The sequence below is a fragment of the Solanum lycopersicum genome, chromosome 1, assembly GCF_036512215.1.
Source record: "Solanum lycopersicum chromosome 1, SLM_r2.1".
NCBI lineage: Eukaryota > Viridiplantae > Streptophyta > Magnoliopsida > Solanales > Solanaceae > Solanum > Solanum lycopersicum.
Genome location: NC_090800.1, coordinates 85,523,846 through 85,545,390, shown reverse-complemented (window position 1 = coordinate 85,545,390; position 21,545 = coordinate 85,523,846). Strand labels below are relative to the sequence as shown.

The window sequence follows — 21,545 nt, the reverse complement described above, 5'->3', positions numbered from 1 at the left end:
GTTTTGAAGGAAAAAATTAACTCCCTGTCAATTTTTTCCTAAGGCTCGAATGTGAAATTTGTTAACTATTTTTCTTCAGCAAGACAAAATATATGCCTCTTGACTGCATAATAAAGTTACATGAGATTCTCCTTTAGAAAGAAAAAAAAAAGGACGACTGCAATTGGAAACACGTCTTTCTTGGAGCAAAAGTATCTTTTTCTATTGTTACTATATTAAAAACTTTAATGACATGATTGAATTATAATTGATTACGTTTTAAAAATAATTTTGTAAAACTATTATTACAAATAATAACATAAATAAGTCTTTTCTTTTTATTATTAAAAGATAATGACATAAATAAATTAAAATTTTCATGTTGCAGGACATATTTGAACTTTTTCTCAAAACAAAATATAAATACTATCTTTTCTTCCAAATAACAAAACCTAGAGTCGCAACGTTTTTGTGATGGGGAAAGAGAAGATGGACCGAATTGATGCAGTATCGTTTGATGACGACGACGACGAAGGATTCAGAAAATCATACGAAAGAGTCAGAAAACTTTCATCGGAAAAGCAAAAGGGCATTGTCGAAACTTTTCCAGAGGTAATTGCTCCCCTAATTAGTGATTCAACCCTTGATAATGATAATCCAATTTCTGTATCTGATGAATCACAAGTTGTCTTTACAGAGATAGGAGATTTTGTTTGGGGTCTTCAGTTTGATAAATTAGAACAACAACAAAAACCTATTGTTGATGTGCTGCCAGAGGAGAATTTTGAAATTAAACCAGAGAGGACGATACGTGAAGTTCCAACAGGGAAGGGTTTGTCAGAGGCACTCAGATTATTGAGAGAAAGAGGTACACTGAAGGAGGGAGATATGGAATTGGCTGGTCGAAACACAGATAAGAAGAAAAACAAGCTCATTGGGATTCATGGTGGTGATGTGAAAGGGGAAGAAGAGATACAAATTATCAGGACTGATGAATTTGGGCGAAATCTAACTCCAAAGGAGTCCTTTAGGTTATTTTCACATCAATTTCATGGGAAGGGGCCAGGAAAGAAGAAGCAAGAGAAACGTATACGGCAACACCAGAAGGAACTGAAGATGAAAAATCCATCACTATCTGTGGCGGAGAGGATGACAAAGTCTCAGGCTCAATTTAAAATTGTTCTAAGCGGACATATTCAACCAGCTGACAAGGGCATGCTTGGTGATAAGAAGGTTGGACATGTTTCGGGCATAAAACGCAAGTCTGATTCAGGACAATATTCGCGCTGCCTTAAATTCCACAATGTATGATTTACAACTTTCAAATAAGTGTACTTTAGTTGCTTCTTCTTTATATTACCTGAACTTTTACGATTGTAGCTAATTGATTAGATGATTTGGCATGTCATCCCATGTTACGTTTTGGATATTTGGTTTCCTTGTGTTGTTTATTCGATAGTCGTTGCCATGTTGTACTTGCAAAATCTCTAATATGGTTGATGATCTTATATATCGAGGTATTTATGTTGGCAAAAAGGAAAATGGTGGCCTGCGTGATTTCAAGGTTATCTCTCAACCATATTACCTCTGTGTCATCCCTTTATTTGATCTTTTTGATCATAGACTCAAAAAACAAATAAGATACACTTGATGGTCATAAAACTCATGAGTACTACTGCGTAATAATTTTCAAATTGTTCTTAATATAGTTGTTCACATCTATGATGTCGAGTTCTGTCAACAATATCAACTTTGTATTCAGAATACAGTGAAAAAATGAATGAAGCACTTGTCAAATTTAATTGACATTCAGATGACTACAGGAAGAATTGTGTCCTTATGACTATTTAAAAAGAATCTCTTGATATGTCTTTCATTTAGATAGATTTATTAAACGTACTGTAATCCTATTATATGTACTCATGCATATTCATCATAGTTTTTTCTCCAGAGTTATACTCAAAAGTTGCCTGCGGTCCTTTCACTCTAAGACTAAGTTTAGTTAGCACTCCATTATTGAAGTTAATAATGGAAAGTTACAGGCAATTCTGATATTTGGGATATACCAAAAAACCAATAGATTATTCTAAGAAACCAGGAATTTATTGATAGTACTACATATAATAGCTTCATCTTTACAATCTGGAACTGCAGATTTAGTTGAATGCCTCAAGGCACTCAAAGAATGCAGAAGAAGAAGATCTCTAGGAGTTATCAACTTATTTCCTTCGGCTATACAGGTATATAGTATCACTGTTTTTTGTGTTTATCTTTGTGCAGTGAATGATGTCCAATTTACTTGTAATTTCATCGTGGAATGCTTTGATCTTTTTCCTCTGCTATCTCATTTAATGCACCATCTGTATGAATTGTACATCAAAGTTCCATTCGAAAATTCTTTTTTTTTTTTTTGGCGCGGGGGAGGGGGGGTTTATGAGGTGACCATGTTTGATCCCGTGAGTTTGGGTGGAGAAGAAAGTCATAACTCATAACTTATATTATCATTTTCAAGAACAAATTGCAGCACATCTTCTGTGCTATTCAGTGTATAGTTTTATCCAAGTTCAATTTGAATTAGGGCCTAAGTCATCTCCAGCCACTCAAAGTTGTCTGCATAATTTATTTAGACACCTCAACTAATCCTTGTGTCAATTGAACACTTTATTTGTTCAAAAGTCATTCCTATTAGACACAAAATGCTGACATGGCAAAAAACGTGTAATTCACTTTCCTTGAGCGCGTTAATTTATTAAAAATATTTTATTTTTTTTAAATTTATACCCCTAAGTTAATTTTAAAAAAAATAATTAACAAAAAAAGAAGATTTGTTCTTCTTCTTCCCTATTTCTATCAACCCCAACCCAACACAACCCCCATACCCATGCTCCAATTGTTATCTTCTTCCCCACCATTCTAATGATTTCAAAATTCTTAGCATCAGTGGTTATCTTCTTCCCCCACCATTCTAATGGTTTCAAAATTCTTAGCATTTTGTTTCATTCTTCATTCTTTTTTTTTTTTTCATTTTTTGTAAAAAGAATCTGCTAATTTAATGTGTGAAGAAGAAAAATTCGAACATTGGAGTTAAAAATTGATCTATATTCGTCTATCTCTATTTCGATCACTCCGATTGAACAAACATCGCCATTCATTAATTTATTAAAGATGATATTAAAAAATTCAACATACTTTCAATTTTTCTTGGTCATGAATCTTAAAAACAATTTATTGACGTTTATTTATTTTCACAAAAATCTCAAAACAAATGGAGAATAACAGATGATAGGAGATTAAATTTGAAAGGGAGGTTTTTATTTTTGTTATGGTGGCCGGGGTTACTGGGTAGAGGAATGGATAAAGGAAGAAGAAAGGTTAAAAGGTTAGGTGGGGGTGGGGATTTTCTTTTGTTAATATTTTTGTGATTAATAAATAAAGGGAAACTATTTTTCATTTTTTTAAATTAAAAAATTATATTTTATTGCTAGATTGGGTCCATGTGCCAAGTGTCATAATTTTATTTGTCATTTTTTTAAGTCAAAGCGCGTGAACTACACACAAAATATTTTTAAAAAAAGTTTTCGTTTTATGTTCAATAGACACATATTCTTTAATATTAAAGTGTCTAATAGGTAATAGTCTTAGTTGAGGTGTCTAAGTGAATTATGCGAACAACTTTAAGGGGTCGCATATGCATTAAGCCTTGAATTAGTGTAGTACTATCCTATCTCATCACCAACCCTTCAGTGTTCCCATATTTTTATCATATCTTGATTTATATGTCATCTTTCAAAATTACATTAGCACCCATCTTTCATTTAAAGTGAAAGATTAGTCATGACAAGAGAATGAAAATCTTGCACAAGATGAAGGTTAGTGATCTGAATAATTTTGTTCCTTGTTTTGATTGCTTAAGCTATTTTTAGATGCTTAACCGTATTACTGAATGATACAGGGTATACATGTCAAGTGTGTGTATGTATTTGACTGGAAGAAGGCCCATTTTGTGTTGATCTCAAGGTTTTGTGTCGTTGGTCATTGAGTTCTTGTTGAATTTATATGATGAATCAACATCAGTAGAATAAATTAGATAATAGCAGCAAGTCTGTACTGAATTCTCTGGTGTATGCTATTAAACATGAGTGAAAATAACCTATTTGTACAGTAAAAAATTAAGCTGAGGCAAACATGTGTAAGCATCGTCACTGTATTTGTGCTCCAACATGCTATTTCACATTCGCGTTCACTCAAATACAGCACAAGTTTGACAAGGAGGGAAGGAGTTGCGTTTTACGTTGTGATGAAGTGGTGTAAGCTGTGCTGCTACCAGCAATTGGGTCTTGAATTTAAGCTCTAAATGGCATGTTGATTGTATTGAAAATCATTTGATATTGTATAGTTAATATGAGGTGTGCTGCAAATGCCTCTGTTGAATGATTATGCTCTGCAAATAATACTATGAATGTTCACCGTTTGCTATGCTGTTACACAACTGTTCAATTCCCCCCCAAAAGAATTATTCCTACTTCACCAAATATAATAATAGTAAAGACCAAAATAGTTGGTACATGGAAACTCATAAATGAAAAATTGTTCCTTAGGAACTAAAAGCATATTCTGCTAAACAAATATCCGAGGTACAATCACACTTCACGATACAACATCATAGTCAATATAATTCTAGAAGTCAAATTTAGGATATGATAAAATCCTAACACTTGCCTGGTGATGGAAGATCAAAATAAGAAGTATTGGAAAAATGTTATATGCTTCGAATAGAAGCCTCAATAAATTATGAACACACAACTTATTTCATATAGAAAGATAACTTTCGATAAATGCATGATTTAATCCTGATTAATTTCGATAAATACTCAGTTAAGAATAAAACATATATTACAAGAAATCAAAAAGTTATTCCATGATGTAAGACATTCCACAATACCATTATCATAAGACATGATGGAGTGATTGTAGAATTGATTTAACACTTTTAACTAGAGCATATAAAAATCAAAATATCTTGTATTATTTTTATTACTCGTAGCCCTAAAAGTATGACAAACTATTTTAAAGAAAAAAAGGAAATAGTACTGTAAGGTTGATCTGAATAACTAAATAAAAAATAAGCATCCTTCAAAATCTACCTTAGCACCAAAGTTTATTACATCTCAAAAGATTAAAAAAAAAACAAAAGAAGAAGAAAATTTACAAACTTAAAAAAATTAAACTAAAAATCAAAGTCACCACCACCCATATCATCCATAGCATCTCCGTAACCATCACCATAAGCAGACATCTCTCCCACGTCAGAAACCATATCTCCCACCAACAAACCACCAAGCAATCCTGCACCCAACCCTAACCCTAATCCACCTCCCATCTTGTTCTTCCTCTTTGGCGGTGGGGGTTGCACCGGTGGATATCCGTACCCAGGTTGTGGTGGCGGATACCCATACCCGGGTTGTGGTGGCGGATATCCATAACCCGGTGCACCAGCTTGGGGTGGGTATGCGTACCCACGTTGATGATGAGGCGGAGGTGGATATCCGTATCCAGAATTTTGCTGATTATAAGCCATACCAGAATGCATTGGAGCAGGATAAGCTGTAACAGGTTCATGATGTACATCTCTCTTCGGCTCAGGCGCTGTAAATTTTTCCCCAAATTTATAGGAAAATTTCAGAGTACCTTTAGGTTTTCCGCTCTCCGTAATCACCGGATACTCAACGAGCCTCTCCACTGTGCCATTAGAATTGAACAAATCATGAACAGGAACAGATACCTCACCAATATCTTTATCACCTAAAGTACGGTCAGATTTGAGACGAAAAACGAGGTAAGTCCCTGATTTCGTGAGAAACGATTCATCGAGAGTGAATTTCATGGAGTGATTCCACTTGGGATTCGAGCCGCTATTCTTATCAACAAAAGTTTTCTGCTTAGAAGCCTTGCTTGCGTAACTGGAAATGTAAACTTCTGTATAAACATCCATCTTAGAGAAAGTATTGACATACTTTATGCCGTCTGCAGAGATCACTTTGATGTCTAATGGACGCAACTCCATTGTTGATATTGGATTGTTGAAGAAAACAGGTAAAATATTTGTTAAAATGAAAAATAGTTTGTTGAAACTAACTCCGATAAATTCTGTTTATGGGGGGAACGAATTTATAGGTGGAAGAATAAAGAGAAAAAGGAAATAAACAGGAAAGTTCGAATAAACCGACTACAACAACGATAAGGATTCCTCACCCCTAATTAATAAATTTCGTATTAATTTCTAAGTAAGCAATAACTACATAATATATTCTTTTTCACACCATCTCTCTATTAATGGATATTTAAAGTATTCTAAGAATAAAACTTGGAAAAAAATATTTTTATAATGATAAATAAAATTTAAAATAATGAACAAAAGTAAAAGTTTAATTGTAGTGAGTCTGTTTGACTCCGCTTAAAAACGGATCAAATTGACTTAAAAACTGATTTTTGACTAATGGTTACGCTTCATTTTGTCTCTTAGCTCAATCAAATAGGAGTAATAGCCATTGACTATGATTTCAGCTGTCTTTGAGGCTCAATGGAAAGACAAGGCTTCATCATTGACGTTTTGAAGTATTGAAGTGTAACATTTAATAACTATAATTTCTCGGTTCGATATTATTTGTCATGATTTTTATTTTTAGAACTAAATTATAAAAAATTTAACTAACATTTTAAGATATATTTTTTGATGATATTAATATGCAAAAATTTATAATTTATAATACTTTTCACATAGTTTTAGAATATTTAGTTTTTTTATTTAAAATATCAAATTAATATAGTTTAAATTATCTTTGAAAATTAGTCAAATTGATTTTCGGTAAGCGTAACATGACAAATAATTTTGAATGAAAAAAATAAAATTAATTAAATAAATATTTTTACAAATTAAAGCTTATATTAAAAAGAATGATATATTTTAACTTTATGTAATTAAATTGATGAAATAAATGGAAACGGAAAAAAAGATAAATATGCTCCTTTATTTATGACCGTTCCTTTGGATAGATACAAATATTTGGTGGAAATTTAACTTTTTGTCGATGTGATTTAATTTCCAGAAAAAGCGAGAGCGCTCTAGTGTTTTTGTAACAATAAAAATAGTAGACGCGTTATCCGAACGGAATATAATTTATCGATTTTCGTATGATATAATATAATATATTATAATATTAAGCGCCCAATTTCCGAACAAACGTCGTGTCTACTGCGTGTTCAAACGCACCTTATGGAATAATCTATGCACTTGTGATGAAATTTCCAAGAAATTATATCAGTTTTTATAGTAATACAAATTGCTCCAATAATGAATGTTTTTATCTCATAAAATTAGTTATACAACTAAAATAAAAGAAAATACAATGATTGAGGTAGAGACTATTTCTTTTTAATTCGAAATCAAATGTGAATTTAACTATTTTATCAGGAAGTATTTTATCTATGAAATTTTTTAACATGAATACTAATTTAGTCAGGTAAAAACTAAAAGCTAATAATCCGCTAATTATAAAATTGTATTCAAACTATAGAAGTTTTTGATTATTAATTTACACCATTCTTCGATTATTAAGAAATTATTATATATTAAAAAAGAGTAGAGTTATGATGTAATTTACTCTTTACTTTATAAAATTTAAATATAAAAATTATATATAAATAATATGATGGAATTGGATTCTTTCACTTGCACTAAACAGCAATTTCACACCCATATTTTTTTTGGTCAAGCTAATGCAATTAGGATCTCAAAACAAACTGGAAGATTAGCTTACATCGAAAGCTAACCTTAATTATGTATTGATTTACCTTCTTAATTACATTTAAAGCTCTTTACCAGTAGAAAAAAGTAGAGAGACTTTCTGACTGCTAATTTAAGAGTCCTAGTCCAACCAAAATGACAAAATGAAACAACTAAATTGTCCGATTTACTCCAAACAAATGCTCCCCACCTTCACTTATACTTATTTACTGTATACTACAAAAACATTTTACTTTTTACTTATTTACTATACTAAAAATATAGGTTCATTTTTGATCATTTACTTTTATATTTAAAAATAATCTTTTTCATAATTTACTCTTAACAACGGCAACTATCATTTCAAATCATTTGTCAAATTCATTAAAACTAAACACCAATTAATATAGATATTACGGTAGAACATGCACTTAATTTATTATTTTTTAGTAAAAAATATGAACAAGTAAAAATAAATAAATAAATACTTAAAATATGTTAATTAATTCTAAATTATTGATAACTCGAAAAGTAGAGATCTTAAACCTTTATAGATCATAAATATATTGACTTATCAATCATTGATTTTGATTATTGATTGTTATCAATTTAACCATTAAAATTTAACACAACAATAAATCAATGAAAATCATTTTGAAACAAGGTGGCAAATCAAATGAATCATGTACATGAGTTCATTTACTCAAAAGCAACAAAGTAGAATAACCGAGATTTCAAAATAGCCGTAAATAAATTAAGAAACTAAGGCTCTAAATCAAAGACTTAAATAAAAAATGATATAAATATAATTGTTTAATTTGCTATCAAATTATCAATTACTAACTCAAACCTCAAACAATTATGAAATGAAACGATAACCCAATAACCAAAAAGATAAAAACCATCAAATGATAACCCAATAACCATAAAGATCAAAACCACCATTTGAACTGCTAAACCGATAACACATTAATAACATTTTTTTTCCGACTCATTTGTTTAGAAAAAAGATTTTTTTTTTCGGTTCATTTGTGTAGAAAAAAGTTTTTTACTTGATGCGAATTCTATCTTGGTTCTTAAGATTTCACTTTGATTCAGAACCTGCATGCAAACAACTTCTAAACAGTTCTATATAATTCCAGTTTTTAAAATTATAACATATCAATTCAGAGAATCCCAGACGATGAGATTTCGTTGATTGGGGAAGAAGGGGGCGGAGGGTAGAAGAGTTGAAGAAAAGAAAAAGAAAAAGAAGAAGATGGCACAATCACTATCATTCTTCTTCTGATACAGGTCATCTGAAAGTATACATATTTTCAGCAATTCCATTATCCAGCAGGTGGCAGCTCCTTTAGCATGCATATGCAGATTTTGCTCTTCTTCGGACTCTATATGTTGTGCATTGTGTCGATGAGTTTGTGGCTTAGCCCAAAAGTCTTCCAAAAATGAAGAACCAATTTTATTGAAGGCCATTATAAGGGAAGTAGCCCAGTAAATTCGTCAGATCGGTCACAATGTCACTGCACTTGGTGAGAAGGGCTAGCATTTGTTGTGAAAAGTTTGCTTCAGTTGCAGAAGAAACTTGATTGTTATAATTGGGCGCATTTCTAAGGGGAGCTTGAAGAGCAAGGTGAATATCATTTGGTGCATTGACATAATGAGCCGTAGAAGGAAGAGAGAGCATGGATAACTGACTTGTATAATTGTTGATATTAGAAGTAGAAGATGCACTTCCATCAGCAATACTACTAGTGTTGTTGACGTTCTTAATATCATTCATCTGCTCACCTCTATCCCTATTAATATTATCTTCTGCACCCAACATAAATTTTACACGTGGGGTTCCCCTATTACTACCATTACCACCATCTGTCGTCGGCCCTTCCTCACCTGGGGGTTTCTTCAGACATGATTTCAGCTGCCCAGCCTTTCCTGAGGACCTCGAATCAGCTGACCCATCTTTTGGTGCGGAAGTCCCGCCACTATCATTCTTCGTAGTTTCGGGGTCTTGTGCTTCAGCCGTCACTTCTCGAATAGAGCATCTCACGTTGGTGTTCCCAAACAAATTCGTGCTAGCACTTGCAAATCTAAAGGCCTGCACTGCATGATTCCTGTACAGGTAGACCAAACGGCAGGTGGACGACTTCCAGAAGACCCGAGTAGCTGAATGATCTAGAGCCCCAAAACGGGCAAACCTCGCCTTCAGCTCAGAAATGGAGGGAAGAGCTCCATTAGATGGAAACTTCATAATAAGCATGGTAGGATCAGGTACCTTTTCTGCCGGGTCCCTCTTCACACTATCTGGCTTAGATGATTTCACAGGTGTTGAAACCAGCTTCTTTGCAGGTATTTCCTTGCTTTCACCTGGTTTAACTTCTGAAGTCTTACTGGAAGGCTTCCTCTGTGCTGCCAATGTTCTCAAATCATTGATCTTCTTCTTTTTCTTGGCAGCCAGTTCCTCTTGCCTATCTGAAGTACCCCGCTTTCGTCCTCCTTTGGTAGAAGGATCATGAGGCCTGGCAGGATTCTTTTGTGGCTTCAGATTTGATGTTTGTTTCACATTATTGCTGGGGCCAGTGTCTGATATAGGGGCTGCAACAGGTAACTTGCTGATGGGGGTACTTGACTCACTCTCAACGCTTTTTCGATACACAAGGGAACGGAATTTCAGGAACACTTCTCGTATAGTATTTATATTTCTGCTCTGGGCACCATACAAGGGATCAAGAGAAATCGCATGGAGATCACTTAGTAATTGACGAATATCAACGTTGTCGCTTCTAATCCCAACCTTATCATCTGTTACCACACGGTCAGGCACAGAGCTATCTGCAGGATCACCCTTTTGCTGAATATCCATTTGAAGTTCTTCCTTGGAAACTGAAGGAACTTGGATAGACTCTCTTGCAACTTTTTCCATTACCTGATTATCTGAAGAAACAGCTGCTGCTGGTGCATCCCTATGATTAGATTCAGTTTTCATGCCCAACACCACCTTCTTCTTCTTTTTCTTCCTCTCAGTTGATGGACTACTTCCACCACTCGCTTCTCCACCAGAACGTTTACGAACCTTGACTTTATCTGAAGGCCGCACAACATCAGTACCACCATCTTCAGCTTGTCTTTCTACATGAAGTTCTTCCACATTAGCTACCTGACTTGAGGGCTGCTTAAAGCTCTCAATCAAGGTGGAGCCAGAGGCATCAGCAGCACTAGGAGATACATCTTTTCCTGCAAAGGAGGAGCTGTCTAGATGAGCGGACTGGTCAGATGAACCTGCTTGTGCTGGACCAACTTGGTGGACTTTCAGGTTAACAGGCTCATCTCTGCGTTTAAACAGATATCTGTCTTTCTCCACTTGGTCTTTCATTTTATTAGATTTTGCAGGACCTTTTACCTTACCCAGAGTTTCTGCATGCACCAATCTGCCACTCAAAGGAGCTGTAAAATTGCAAAGGCACAGAAGACACATGTCAGCAAATCTGATCACTAGTTGAGGACTTTGTTTCCACAAAAAATGCACACTTATTTTCCAAAAGATAATGATACAAAACGTTTCAAGAGAGAATTATAACAAGAATAAAAACAAGAGTTCAAACTAATATTAGAAAAATAAAATTTCAGACACGGTAAAGACTCAGACTCCAATAACATGCATGACCAATAGATGATGGAAGCCAGCAAATAATATAAAAAATCACTTTTGTCCATTCGTGCAAACAAGAGTTGGGTGATGTGGATAACCTGTACAGCCAAAAAAGACAAAAATCACCTTTTATCATCGTGGTTTCACCACATAAAACGAAGGTTGAAAAGTCAAGTAATCTGGGTTTGCACATAAACCATCATATTTTAAATGGCCAACTCAACACATGTAAGGCAGGAGTAACAATTTTAATTTGGCCAGTTGCTAATTACATTCATGCCTAAACGCTATGTTCTCACTCTTATGCCACATTTCTTTACTGCTTTTTTTAAATGAGGACACTCCTTGTGCGTATAATAATTCATCTAAAAAACTCCTAATCAAATTCAATTATACACCAGGAAATACAATATTTACAACTTGACACCCTACTTCTATTCTTTAAAATGGTAATGGTAAGTTTTTATTTATTCATAAACAACACTACGATTAGGCTGGAATTATGGGCATTGCGCCAAAAGTGTGGAAGGCAAACCCACCCCTATCTAAATCTAAAGCAAATCTAGGAGCTTTAAGATAGATTCAGCTTTACTTGCAAGTTCCGGCAAACGAGATAGCAACCCCTTCATAACCATATGAAGATAGTGAAACCTTTATACAAGGTACACAATACTAACATTGTCAAATTATCTCATCCCATATTACTACTTTGCAATTTAATTCAACACTTCAGAACCACAATTGTTTCCTAAGAATGGAAGACTCCTATTGGGACACTAACTCATATCATCAGTTTGGTTTTAGTTGCTTTCTACAGGTTTTTTCAATGACTATCTTACGCGTAAAAATGTAGCATTATCTATTTATGAGTCATAATACCAGATTATCAAAGATGGTTCTTTTGGGTGTGTGTGTGTGTGTTGGGGCTGGGTGGCTGGGTGGGTTATATAAAGATGGACAAGCGGAAAGAAACAAGTGCATACTAAAACAAAAAAAGAAGGTAAACCATCTAGACGTGACAACAAAACTTCTTGTAAATTCGTATTAGCAAACTACTGCTGATACACCTCAGTCCCAAAAAGTCGGGGTTGACCAGTGTTATCAAGGGTGAAAAGCGCAAAAAAGCTCTAAGGTCCGTGGGGGCTTTAAGCGCAAAGCGCAAATAAAGTGTGGGCTTTAATGAAAAAAAGGAGCGGAGGAAGAAAAAAATACAAATATATATATGTTTAATCCAAGACTAATAATTATAAACATGAATGACACATTTATGACTAAAGAAATTGAAAAAATATTATGATAAAATGAAATATCAATTGTGTACGGTCACTTCTTCAAAAGGGGCTTATTGGCCAGGAAAAGTTTGCCTTAAAACCTTGATGATGACATCGAAGGTCACATAAAGTGAGGCGAAGCGCTCAACAAGTTTTGAGCCTCGCTTCAAGGCTTAAGCGCGCCTTCGAAAACACTGGGGTTGACTATATCAATTCTCACTCACTCATTTTAACATCATAAATAATAAAATAAAGTAAAAAATCAAGCGATCTCTAATAGTGAACAGGTAATTGGATTTACAAAAGGAATCCTCAATTCTACTAACACGATATATCACCAATTTTATTGGAGGGACTTCATAACAAGGGCTCCTTTAAAAAAATTGGATGTCATTCAATGGAAGTACTCATATGCTTCAACAAGGCCATGAAATTTATAATGCCTTAATATATGAATGTGGGTCGTTGATGCTAAGCCTAGGGGATCCTCAAGTAAAACAAGTTTACAAGAGCATAACCAAGCAACGGATGCCTCGGCCAAAGAAGAAATTTGTTGGACCACCAACTCTATACACCCAACCCTCGAAGAAAAAGAAAAGAAGCATGGCAAATGTTCCAGAGCAATGATTTTCCCCGATTGGATTTAGGTTGTGCTATACTTTGTTCCTGATACTCCAACCCTTCAAGCTTGTAGCTCACGACCACCCAGCCTGGAGATCTGCTAGTTCCTCTCGTGTATGTTAACTCTATTTGTTTTTTGGACGAGCACCGTAAGAACAATTCCAAAAGATGGTTGACAACCATGAACTAACTTGGAGTCGAACTCCAAATGTTTTGTAAATTGATTTAGTTTAATTTATACTTCCTAACTACCCATAATAATACTAAGGAAAAAGTTATAAAAATGCCCTCCTTCTATCTATTAGATATATAATGTCCTCACCATTTTCTTTCAGTCTAAAAATACCATTTTCTATCAAAAACCCAATCTAACTATCCAAGACAAAAACCCTAAACCCACCAAGTAACCCATTTTAACATTTCACCTTACCTATCTTGAGTGGAAATAAATTGATCTTAAGTTGAATGTAAATCATTTTTACCATGAAGAATCTGCTCATACAAATTTTTGAGGTTTAGAACTAATAATGTTTTGCAAGAGTTACATCAACGAGGGATGCCATGAATTCAACAGTTGTATGAGGTCAATATTAGAGCGAGGGATCCAGTACTTTGGAGAATCATCGTTTCCTATGCACAAGTTCTTCGGAGAGTGGTCTAGGATCCTGTCATTTGTTTCATTAAATGACTCATCATTGTCATGCCATTGTATAGTTACGAATGGCATTCTTAGACTAAAAAATATGTTGAGGACATTTTATCAATTAGATGGAAAGAGGATATTTTAAGAACATTTTGAATCTCTCCCTAATAATAATAATAAAAATTAAAACAATAAGAGAAAAGTTGAAATAAAATTCAAAATCAGTTTTGATTACACGAATAGAAAAGATCAATGCATCCACCCAACCAAGTTGGAATCTACTATATGAATCTCCATAATCCATGGCGCTCCGTTTAAGTCCCCCTCTGACTGCAGTATTAAGAAAATAACAATTGATTTCATCCAACAACATATCCAGTGAATCCAATAGGTCGAGTATAGCGAGAACAAAGTATACACGGATCTTACAACTACCTCGCATTAGTAGAGAGACTATTTTCGAAGAGATCATAGACTTATCACAACAAAATCAAGTATAAAGAACAAGAAAACAATAAAGAAAACACCACTAATAAGAGAATCAATTCAAAGCCTACAGGAAAATAAATAAGAACAAAATGGTGCAATGACTCGAACCCAATAAACGAATAATAATATATATATTTTTTTTATATAACAAGGAAAACCCGTAGCCGCTACCCATTGGGTGTGCATAGGATAAAACCCCGCTCCTATGCCATAGTTTGCGAACTACACAGGAGAGATAACCCACACCAACTCGACCCAGAAGGCAAAAACCTTGCTTTTGTGGGGGAGGGTTTAGTCCAAGCTCAAACCACTAGGCCACCCCGAAGGGTGATAATATATATCAAAAGCAAGAACAACAAAAATACAAATAGTAGAACGACAAACAAAAAACCTAGACACTCAACAAGCAAACCGTCTTTATTTAAGGTCATCTCTTCGATCATCTAAAGTAATGTCCGTCATATCTAATCACCTCTCCCTAATATCTTTTCAGCTTGTCTATGCCTCCTATCCTGCCCACTATATCAAACCTCAAGCATCTCCCCTAGCATGAGACATGAACCTACTAATTTTTATTATAATTAAAGTTACCACCAAAACTATAGTATTTTATAAAAACATATCACACATCTTTTCCGACATAAACCTAGTATTTTATAATTAGTATTATTATGGCTAATTCTGAAATATGGATTGACTAAATGAATTTACAAAGTATCGATTTAGTTTAGTTATTTTGCTGTTGTTTTTTAGTAAAACCAAAACCAAACCAAAAAGTATTGGTTTTCAAACTAAACCTAACTGAATCATACCAAACATCGGTGTTTTTAATCGATTTGGTTTGGATTACGGTTCGATTTTGGTTGATTGATCGTAACCATAAACAACCATACATATATGTCATCAAATTTGTGATGTTCAAATAACAAGGATAAACTTCAAATGATACAATACAATTAGATTATTGAATTACTAAATAAGAAACAATAGAAAGAGGAATAACACGAAGAAAATGACAAAAGCCAACTGAAATTACAAGTTCTCTAATTGGATAGGTGAAAAAGGATTTAGAGATTAAATAGGTACATTTTCTAGTTATTGTAACTTATGCACTTGTTGCAACTATGGGATTGTTTCTGTATTTCAATTTTATCCTTGTAAACACATGCCTAAATTTAAAAATAAACCTTAACCCTACCTTAAAGAGGTAGAGAGATTTTTTTCCAAGGAACGTTGACTCATCGGTAGCAAATCTAAACAATAATGAAAACCAAAAAAACTACAATAAAGAAATCATGACAACATATAGAAGACAGTGCAAAACATTAGGGGGAGGATTGATAAAATCATCTGAATAGTGCAATTACACCCACGGGTGTGACCTAATAATCAATGAAGTGGTCGAGAACTATGAGGTATTAGGTTTAATTCCCAATAGAGACTAGAAATACTAGGTAATTCTTCCCATTTGTCAGACTGGGTAGAAATGATTATTTGGCACAAATCACATAAAGAGGTAGCAGATATCCCGTGAAATAAATTGAGGTGCTTGAAAATTATTTCAAATATCACAATCATTTAAAAAAATAGTGCAACCATCGGATTCTTTAGCATCACACTTTTTTTGCCTTAATATCAACAAATACATATCGCCAGTATATACATTCTTTACCATCGTAGAATTTTTAACTAATTCAATTTTTAACACTTCACTTTGACATAATTAGACATCTCTTTTTATGCTCTATAGAGGTTTCTTGTGTCTGGACCAAATGCTAATCAAAGTTAGTTTGATTTGACTACTCCAAAATAATAAACTAAGTTGCTCAAACTTGAGGGCGTATGTGTAATAAATATGTGGATCCAGAAACTTGATCATATGTAATGCATATTTAAAGATTCAAGGATACATATCGAGGTACGAGTGCGGGTGAGGGAATACGTCTAAAAGAATCATATATCTACAAGTGTATCTCATTTTTTTGGTTTGCTGCGAGCAACAAAGCTACTGCACGTGGTTTAAGGGGACATGATAAAGTTATTTAGTTCACCACACATTAAATAGTTATGTTAAGTTTTAGCCCATAAATATCCTTACAGCCCTTCTGACGGCTAATTTTTTATTACAATATCTTTAAACGATAAAAAGCTTATGCCTAAATCACCCTAGCTCTAGATATGATTTCAAAAATCACTATTTTTGTCTTTATTTCACTATCGAGTTTGGCCAAAGTACGCAAAATTGGTTGACCACATCCAATACAGATCCCACACTCACGTCATGTCGACATAGGTGTGACATAAGTTCAAAAAAAAGGAAGGAAAAGACGATGCTTGTGATTTTAGGGTTTTATCACCCCTTACCTTTTCTGAGTCAACTGGGTTCTCCATCCGTCTTTAGACTTCAGTTGCAAAAGGTAAGTTTGTTTTGGTAATTAGGAACTAGCACATTCTTTTCTAGCTTGTTTTGTCTTTCTTTTTACTTTAAGCAATTTAGTAATGCTTGTCTAAAATTTTGACTCCTTCAAGTTCTTTGAATTGAAATATTTGCTAATATATTGTTGTTATTGAGCTTTCGATTATTTATATAGACAATTACATATTTAATTTTCAGGATATATTGGTAAATCAATTCAAAAAGGCAAGCAATTTACCTTAATGAGGCAGGTCCTTGACGTCTTACCTTCCAAAATACTAACTTGGATGATAAAGATGACCCAACACATTAATTCTAATAGCTAGTAATTTGAGAGAGATAACATAAAGAAGTTTAGGAGCTATTTGTGGGGAAAATCTGAAGATAGGAAAAAGGTTGCACTGGCTTTATGGGATAAGGTGTGTCATCTTAAAAGAAGAGGTGGATTGAATATAAAAGAAAGTCGTGCTTGGAATGTGGCTTCGGTGGGCTAATTGATTTGGCAAACCATAGAGAACAAGGAAGCTTTGTGAGTTAAATGGGTACATGGTATATCTAAAGGATGAAAGTTCTTTATGGAATCACAAGGTACCTATAGATTGTAGTTGGTAGTGGAGGAAAGTTAATGCAATTAAGTACCAAATGCAGGAATGGCACTGCAAGAACAGATAAAAATCAACTCAAAGTGAGAAATATTCTATCACAAGAAGCTATTTGGAATTATTAGGACATAGGCCACACATGAAAATTGTTGAATTGGTTTGGCCTGTTGTAGCTCCACCTAAGCACAAATTCATAGTGTGGTTTACCGTGCAAGGTCGACTAATCACTCAGGAGAGAAAATTGAGATTACATACATATTCTAGTTGAAGATAGGGATTACTGCCTCTGTGATGAACAGACTATGGAGACCATAGTGCATTTATTTGAATCAGTTGGACTAAAATAGTGGCAAGAATTGATGCAGTGGACCGGGATTACACTGATAAGTAATGGAATCAAGCAGGTATAGAGGGCATAAAGTTGAAGCATTGGAAGCAGTTTCAAAAGGAAATCATTGCAGTTGTAAGTGGGGCGATACCTTATCATATGTGGAGAGCTAGAAAATGGAAAAAATTTAATATAAGTATGCAGAGAGAGGAGGTAGTGACACAATTTAAGGAGTTGATAATGTTGATAGAGACATTATATATCCTAAGTTAATCAAAGAAGGCAACAAAATGTAGTTTTTTCATTCAACATTTACAAATGTAATTAGTTGTTTTAGTAGGAGGCCTAAGTCGTGTTAGTAGGAATGGAAGCTTATTTTGTAATTGGTTTTTGATGGAATTGGTTTTTGTGTGATGGGGGATAGAGTTATACATTTAGGGCCGTTTGATACAGTGTATAAAAAGAGCCCTAAAAATAAGGTGTATTGCTAATACTACATTAGTTATACTTATACTGAGATTATTTCTTATGCACTTCTAAATCTGTTGTAGTAGCATCACATAATTTCCACACACAAAAAAATATGTTCACAAAAACACCCACCATTGTATAATATTGTCGTAAGGGTGTGGAAATTCTTTGAAGGACAATGTTATCTTTAAACATGCTAATGAATGCATCAAAAATCATTACATTTCTATAACCATGTTTGGTATTTATTAATTATATATAGCATAACTAATACTTACATTAGTTATACATAGATTGAAAAAATGTACCAAACATGGTATTAATAATACACAAAGTTAATGATCTACTATTTTTCCAACACATCCTGCCAGACAACCCCTTACACATAAAGTAAAAACCCATACTACAACCATTAGTTATTTATATAGTTGAAGATATCCAACCAACTGAATTCGCCTTTAGGCTCTAATTCACGTGTCCCACTATAACAATAGCGGGAGCTAACAACATTAATGTTGAGCATAACCTATTATGCAGCCAGTTATAGCTTTAATCGCCGTAAACTTCTATAAGACATTATTATGCACTAATGTGCAACTCATCTCATGTTTTCTTTCCTATCTTCCAATTCCATTAGATTAAGGGCGGTTCACCCTTATATTAACATAACCAAAAGTGAAATTTCATGCTTAAGGGGGACATTGGTACATTGACCAACTTATCATTTGAACACCCCACAATATTTTGGGGGTGGCTAGAAAAGTAGATTGGATATATAAAAGGGAAAGTTCTTTACACTTTCCCTCGCCTAATATCCTATTAACACTCAATCTTCACCAAATTAGTAATGTGCCAATGTTGATGGCCTTGAGCGGCACTGCAACATGACATCAATACCAATACCTAGTTACACAATCCAACAAAGTAGTTTCTATCCAAATAACTTGAAACAAACAAGTTAAAACATTGCAATTCCTTCAAATTTAGTGTTCTAGGTGTATCATCTTCTAGGTGTATCATCCTCAATAATGAGCTATATTATACTCCAAAATTAAGTACACACTAACAGGGCAAAAGATTTGCAAGGTTATTTCTTGGGGTTTTGATAGGAGAGCATTGAATAAAACAAAGGGAGTGAAACATAATACCTCTTGAAGAGGGTTGTCTAAATGGTTGAGCCACTTCTTGTGCTTGTTTAGAATAAACAACACCAAAAGCTTCTGCATAGGTAGGATCATCTTCCTCAAAAACAGCCTTTCTATAAGCCAACGCGGTTGCCTTCTTCTTAACAAGGTTAAGATCCGCATGCACTTTTCTCCTAGGCTTCAATGCCAACTTATTCACATAACCCCTAGTTTCTTTGGGTTTAAAGCTTTCCCTAGCCTTTTTAATCTGACTAGCTGAGTAAGTACAATTCCTCTCAAGATCACTAAAATCAACAGCAAAGAACCCATTAATTGACACAGCACGAAGTCTATATGTCTTCCTACAATAACAAACCAAACCTAAAGCACTCCTACGGCTCACTTCATCGACCCCTTCCTCCACTGCTTTTATAAAGTTCTTCACATTAGTTTGCATAGACTTCTCCGCATAAGTTGGTTCAAAATGTACAAGCTCATCTGGATCAAACCATCCATAGCTGCTATCACCATAAAAAGCAACCAAAATGTGACCCTCCCTTTTACTCCTTCGCACAGAAGGAGTAGCGAACGCTTCGCTGAAAATGTGACCTGGCCACCAAGGGTGTGACTTCACCTTTCCCCACACCATATCACCCATTTCAAACCCATAACCAACTGACCAACATTTCACATTTCCTGCAAATTCATCAAACTTAGAGAGCATTAAATCATACTCAGAAACATAAGGCTCCAATTTTCCCTTCCTCGCATCAGTTTTACTAGAAACCAATGCTGTCTTTCCTTTCTGCTCCAACTTCATTCGACCTGACTTCACCGAACTACCACCTTCTTCGTCTTTTATTTCGTTAACCCTAGTTTGATTTCCCTCAGTTTCCGATTCCAAAACCCTAGAATCCTCCGTTTGGGAATTCGAAACCCTAGAATCCTTTCCGTCCATAGAAACCCTCGCTTGTTCAGAATCATCTGAGGGGTTCCTACTGGAAACCCTAACTTGCGTCTCTTCTACTGAATCGTTACTTCGATTTGCTTCGAATCTGTTGCTCATCACAGAAATCATCTCCTGGAGCTAAAACTCCGTTTCCATACGACTTCAAAATGAACCTTCAGGACGAAGAACACCGATGAATTCCCCAGGAAAATGCAGCAAATTCACGGATATAGTGAGAATTCTGGATACTACGGTACAAACCCTGCGAGAGAACAAAAGACAAATGTAGAATTGTAGATGCGTGAGAGAGAAATGGAGCTTATTGGTTCCGGCCCATGGGCTTAAACCTGTTTAAGGCCCTAAGTGGAAGACACCACGTGTTATTATGGCTCTTTTTTCACGCCACGTACAAATGATTTAAGTGTGCATAATTTTTTGGTTAAACGGAAAAAAAAGGGCAATTTTCACGTATAACAAATAAAAAATTTATATTTGTATGTTATAGCAAAGTTTGCATAATTGCGCTTCATATCAAACATAGAAATTATATAATTCGTTATACATATACAGTTGAAGCAAATTGTATAAAATGAATTGTATAAAACAAGAAAGAGAAAGACACTTGGACAGAGAACTGTATAAAAACGAAGTGTATAAAACGATTGTATTATTATAAGTGTATAGAACGATTATATACAATTTGAATTTGTATAAATGAGAAAGAGAGAAAGACAAAAGAGACTTGACAAGGAATATACAATTGAATCGAATCGTATAAAACGAGAAAGAGAGAAATTAGATACAATTTTGAAAATTGTATAAAACGAGAAAGAGAGAAAGACAAAAGAAATTGGGCAGGGGAGTATTTTTATTGTACAATTATAAGTATATAGGACGAAAATATATGTATTTGCATGTGTATATACAATTTTCTCATGTTTTATACAAACATAAACGCAATTTATACATTTCGCTTCTGTTTATATAAGTGAGAAAGGCGAGGGTAGCGAGCGAGATTTGGGATAGTGGCGAGCGAGATCTGAAAGAGGAGAGAGAGGGGAACAAAAACATATGTATTTATATAATTTTCTCTGCTTTATACAATTAGAAATAAATTTTATACACTTGTGTTTGCATAAAAAGTGAGGAAGCGAGCGACAGATTGGAGGAGAGTGGCGAGCGAGATATTTGGGAGAGAGGCGCCTGACAATTTTTTGTAAACG

At 34.3% G+C, this 21,545-nt stretch overlaps 3 protein-coding genes across 9 annotated transcripts; 1 reads left to right on the top strand and 2 right to left on the bottom strand.

Moving 5' to 3' along the window:
* Window positions 1–229: 229 nt before the first annotated feature.
* Window positions 230–4,450, top strand: LOC101249496 (SART-1 family protein DOT2). 7 transcript variants are annotated; one of them, XR_003247909.2, is made up of 5 exons: window positions 230–591; window positions 677–1,284; window positions 1,517–1,543; window positions 2,134–2,219; window positions 4,234–4,450. XR_003247909.2 is itself a non-coding variant. In XM_026032666.2 (4 exons), the coding sequence occupies exons 2-4, from the start codon at window positions 868–870 to the stop codon at window positions 2,137–2,139; spliced, it is 450 nt and encodes a 149-aa protein (XP_025888451.1). In that variant the 5' UTR covers window positions 230–591; window positions 677–867; the 3' UTR covers window positions 2,140–2,305. The 7 variants fall into 7 exon arrangements, 2 of the variants coding, with proteins under 2 accessions (XP_025888451.1, XP_025888453.1); XR_003247907.2 differs by having other exon boundaries at window positions 3,932–4,450; XR_003247925.2 differs by lacking the exon at window positions 1,517–1,543.
* A 533-nt stretch (window positions 4,451–4,983) lies between these two features.
* On the bottom strand, window positions 4,984–6,695 carry LOC101248717 (protein SRC2 homolog). Its single transcript, XM_004230173.5, has one exon. It carries the CDS (start codon window positions 6,041–6,043, stop codon window positions 5,207–5,209), a length of 837 nt encoding a protein of 278 aa, XP_004230221.1. The 5' UTR covers window positions 6,044–6,695; the 3' UTR covers window positions 4,984–5,206.
* Window positions 6,696–8,864: 2,169 nt separating this feature from the next.
* On the bottom strand, window positions 8,865–20,675 carry LOC101248143 (PWWP domain-containing protein 1). The gene is made up of 2 exons (XM_004230171.5): window positions 19,398–20,675; window positions 8,865–11,203 (listed from the first exon to the last, which is right to left on the bottom strand). Exons 1-2 carry the CDS (start codon window positions 20,449–20,451, stop codon window positions 9,222–9,224), a joined length of 3,036 nt encoding a protein of 1,011 aa, XP_004230219.1. The 5' UTR covers window positions 20,452–20,675; the 3' UTR covers window positions 8,865–9,221.
* Between the last annotated feature and the right edge of the window lie 870 nt (window positions 20,676–21,545).

Excerpts from the sequence above, each read along its gene's own strand:
- LOC101248717 (XM_004230173.5), bottom strand. The coding sequence starts at position 6,043 with ATGGAGTTGCGTCCATTAGACATCAAAGTGATCTCTGCAGACGGCATA.
- LOC101248143 (XM_004230171.5), bottom strand. The coding sequence starts at position 20,451 with ATGATTTCTGTGATGAGCAACAGATTCGAAGCAAATCGAAGTAACGAT. Across the intron at positions 11,204-19,397 it reads TAGACAACCCTCTTCAAGAG|CTCCTTTGAGTGGCAGATTG; the intron begins GTATTATGTTTC and ends GCAATTTTACAG.
- LOC101249496 (XM_026032666.2), top strand. The coding sequence starts at position 868 with ATGGAATTGGCTGGTCGAAACACAGATAAGAAGAAAAACAAGCTCATT. Across the intron at positions 1,285-1,516 it reads GCTGCCTTAAATTCCACAAT|GAAAATGGTGGCCTGCGTGA; the intron begins GTATGATTTACA and ends GTTGGCAAAAAG.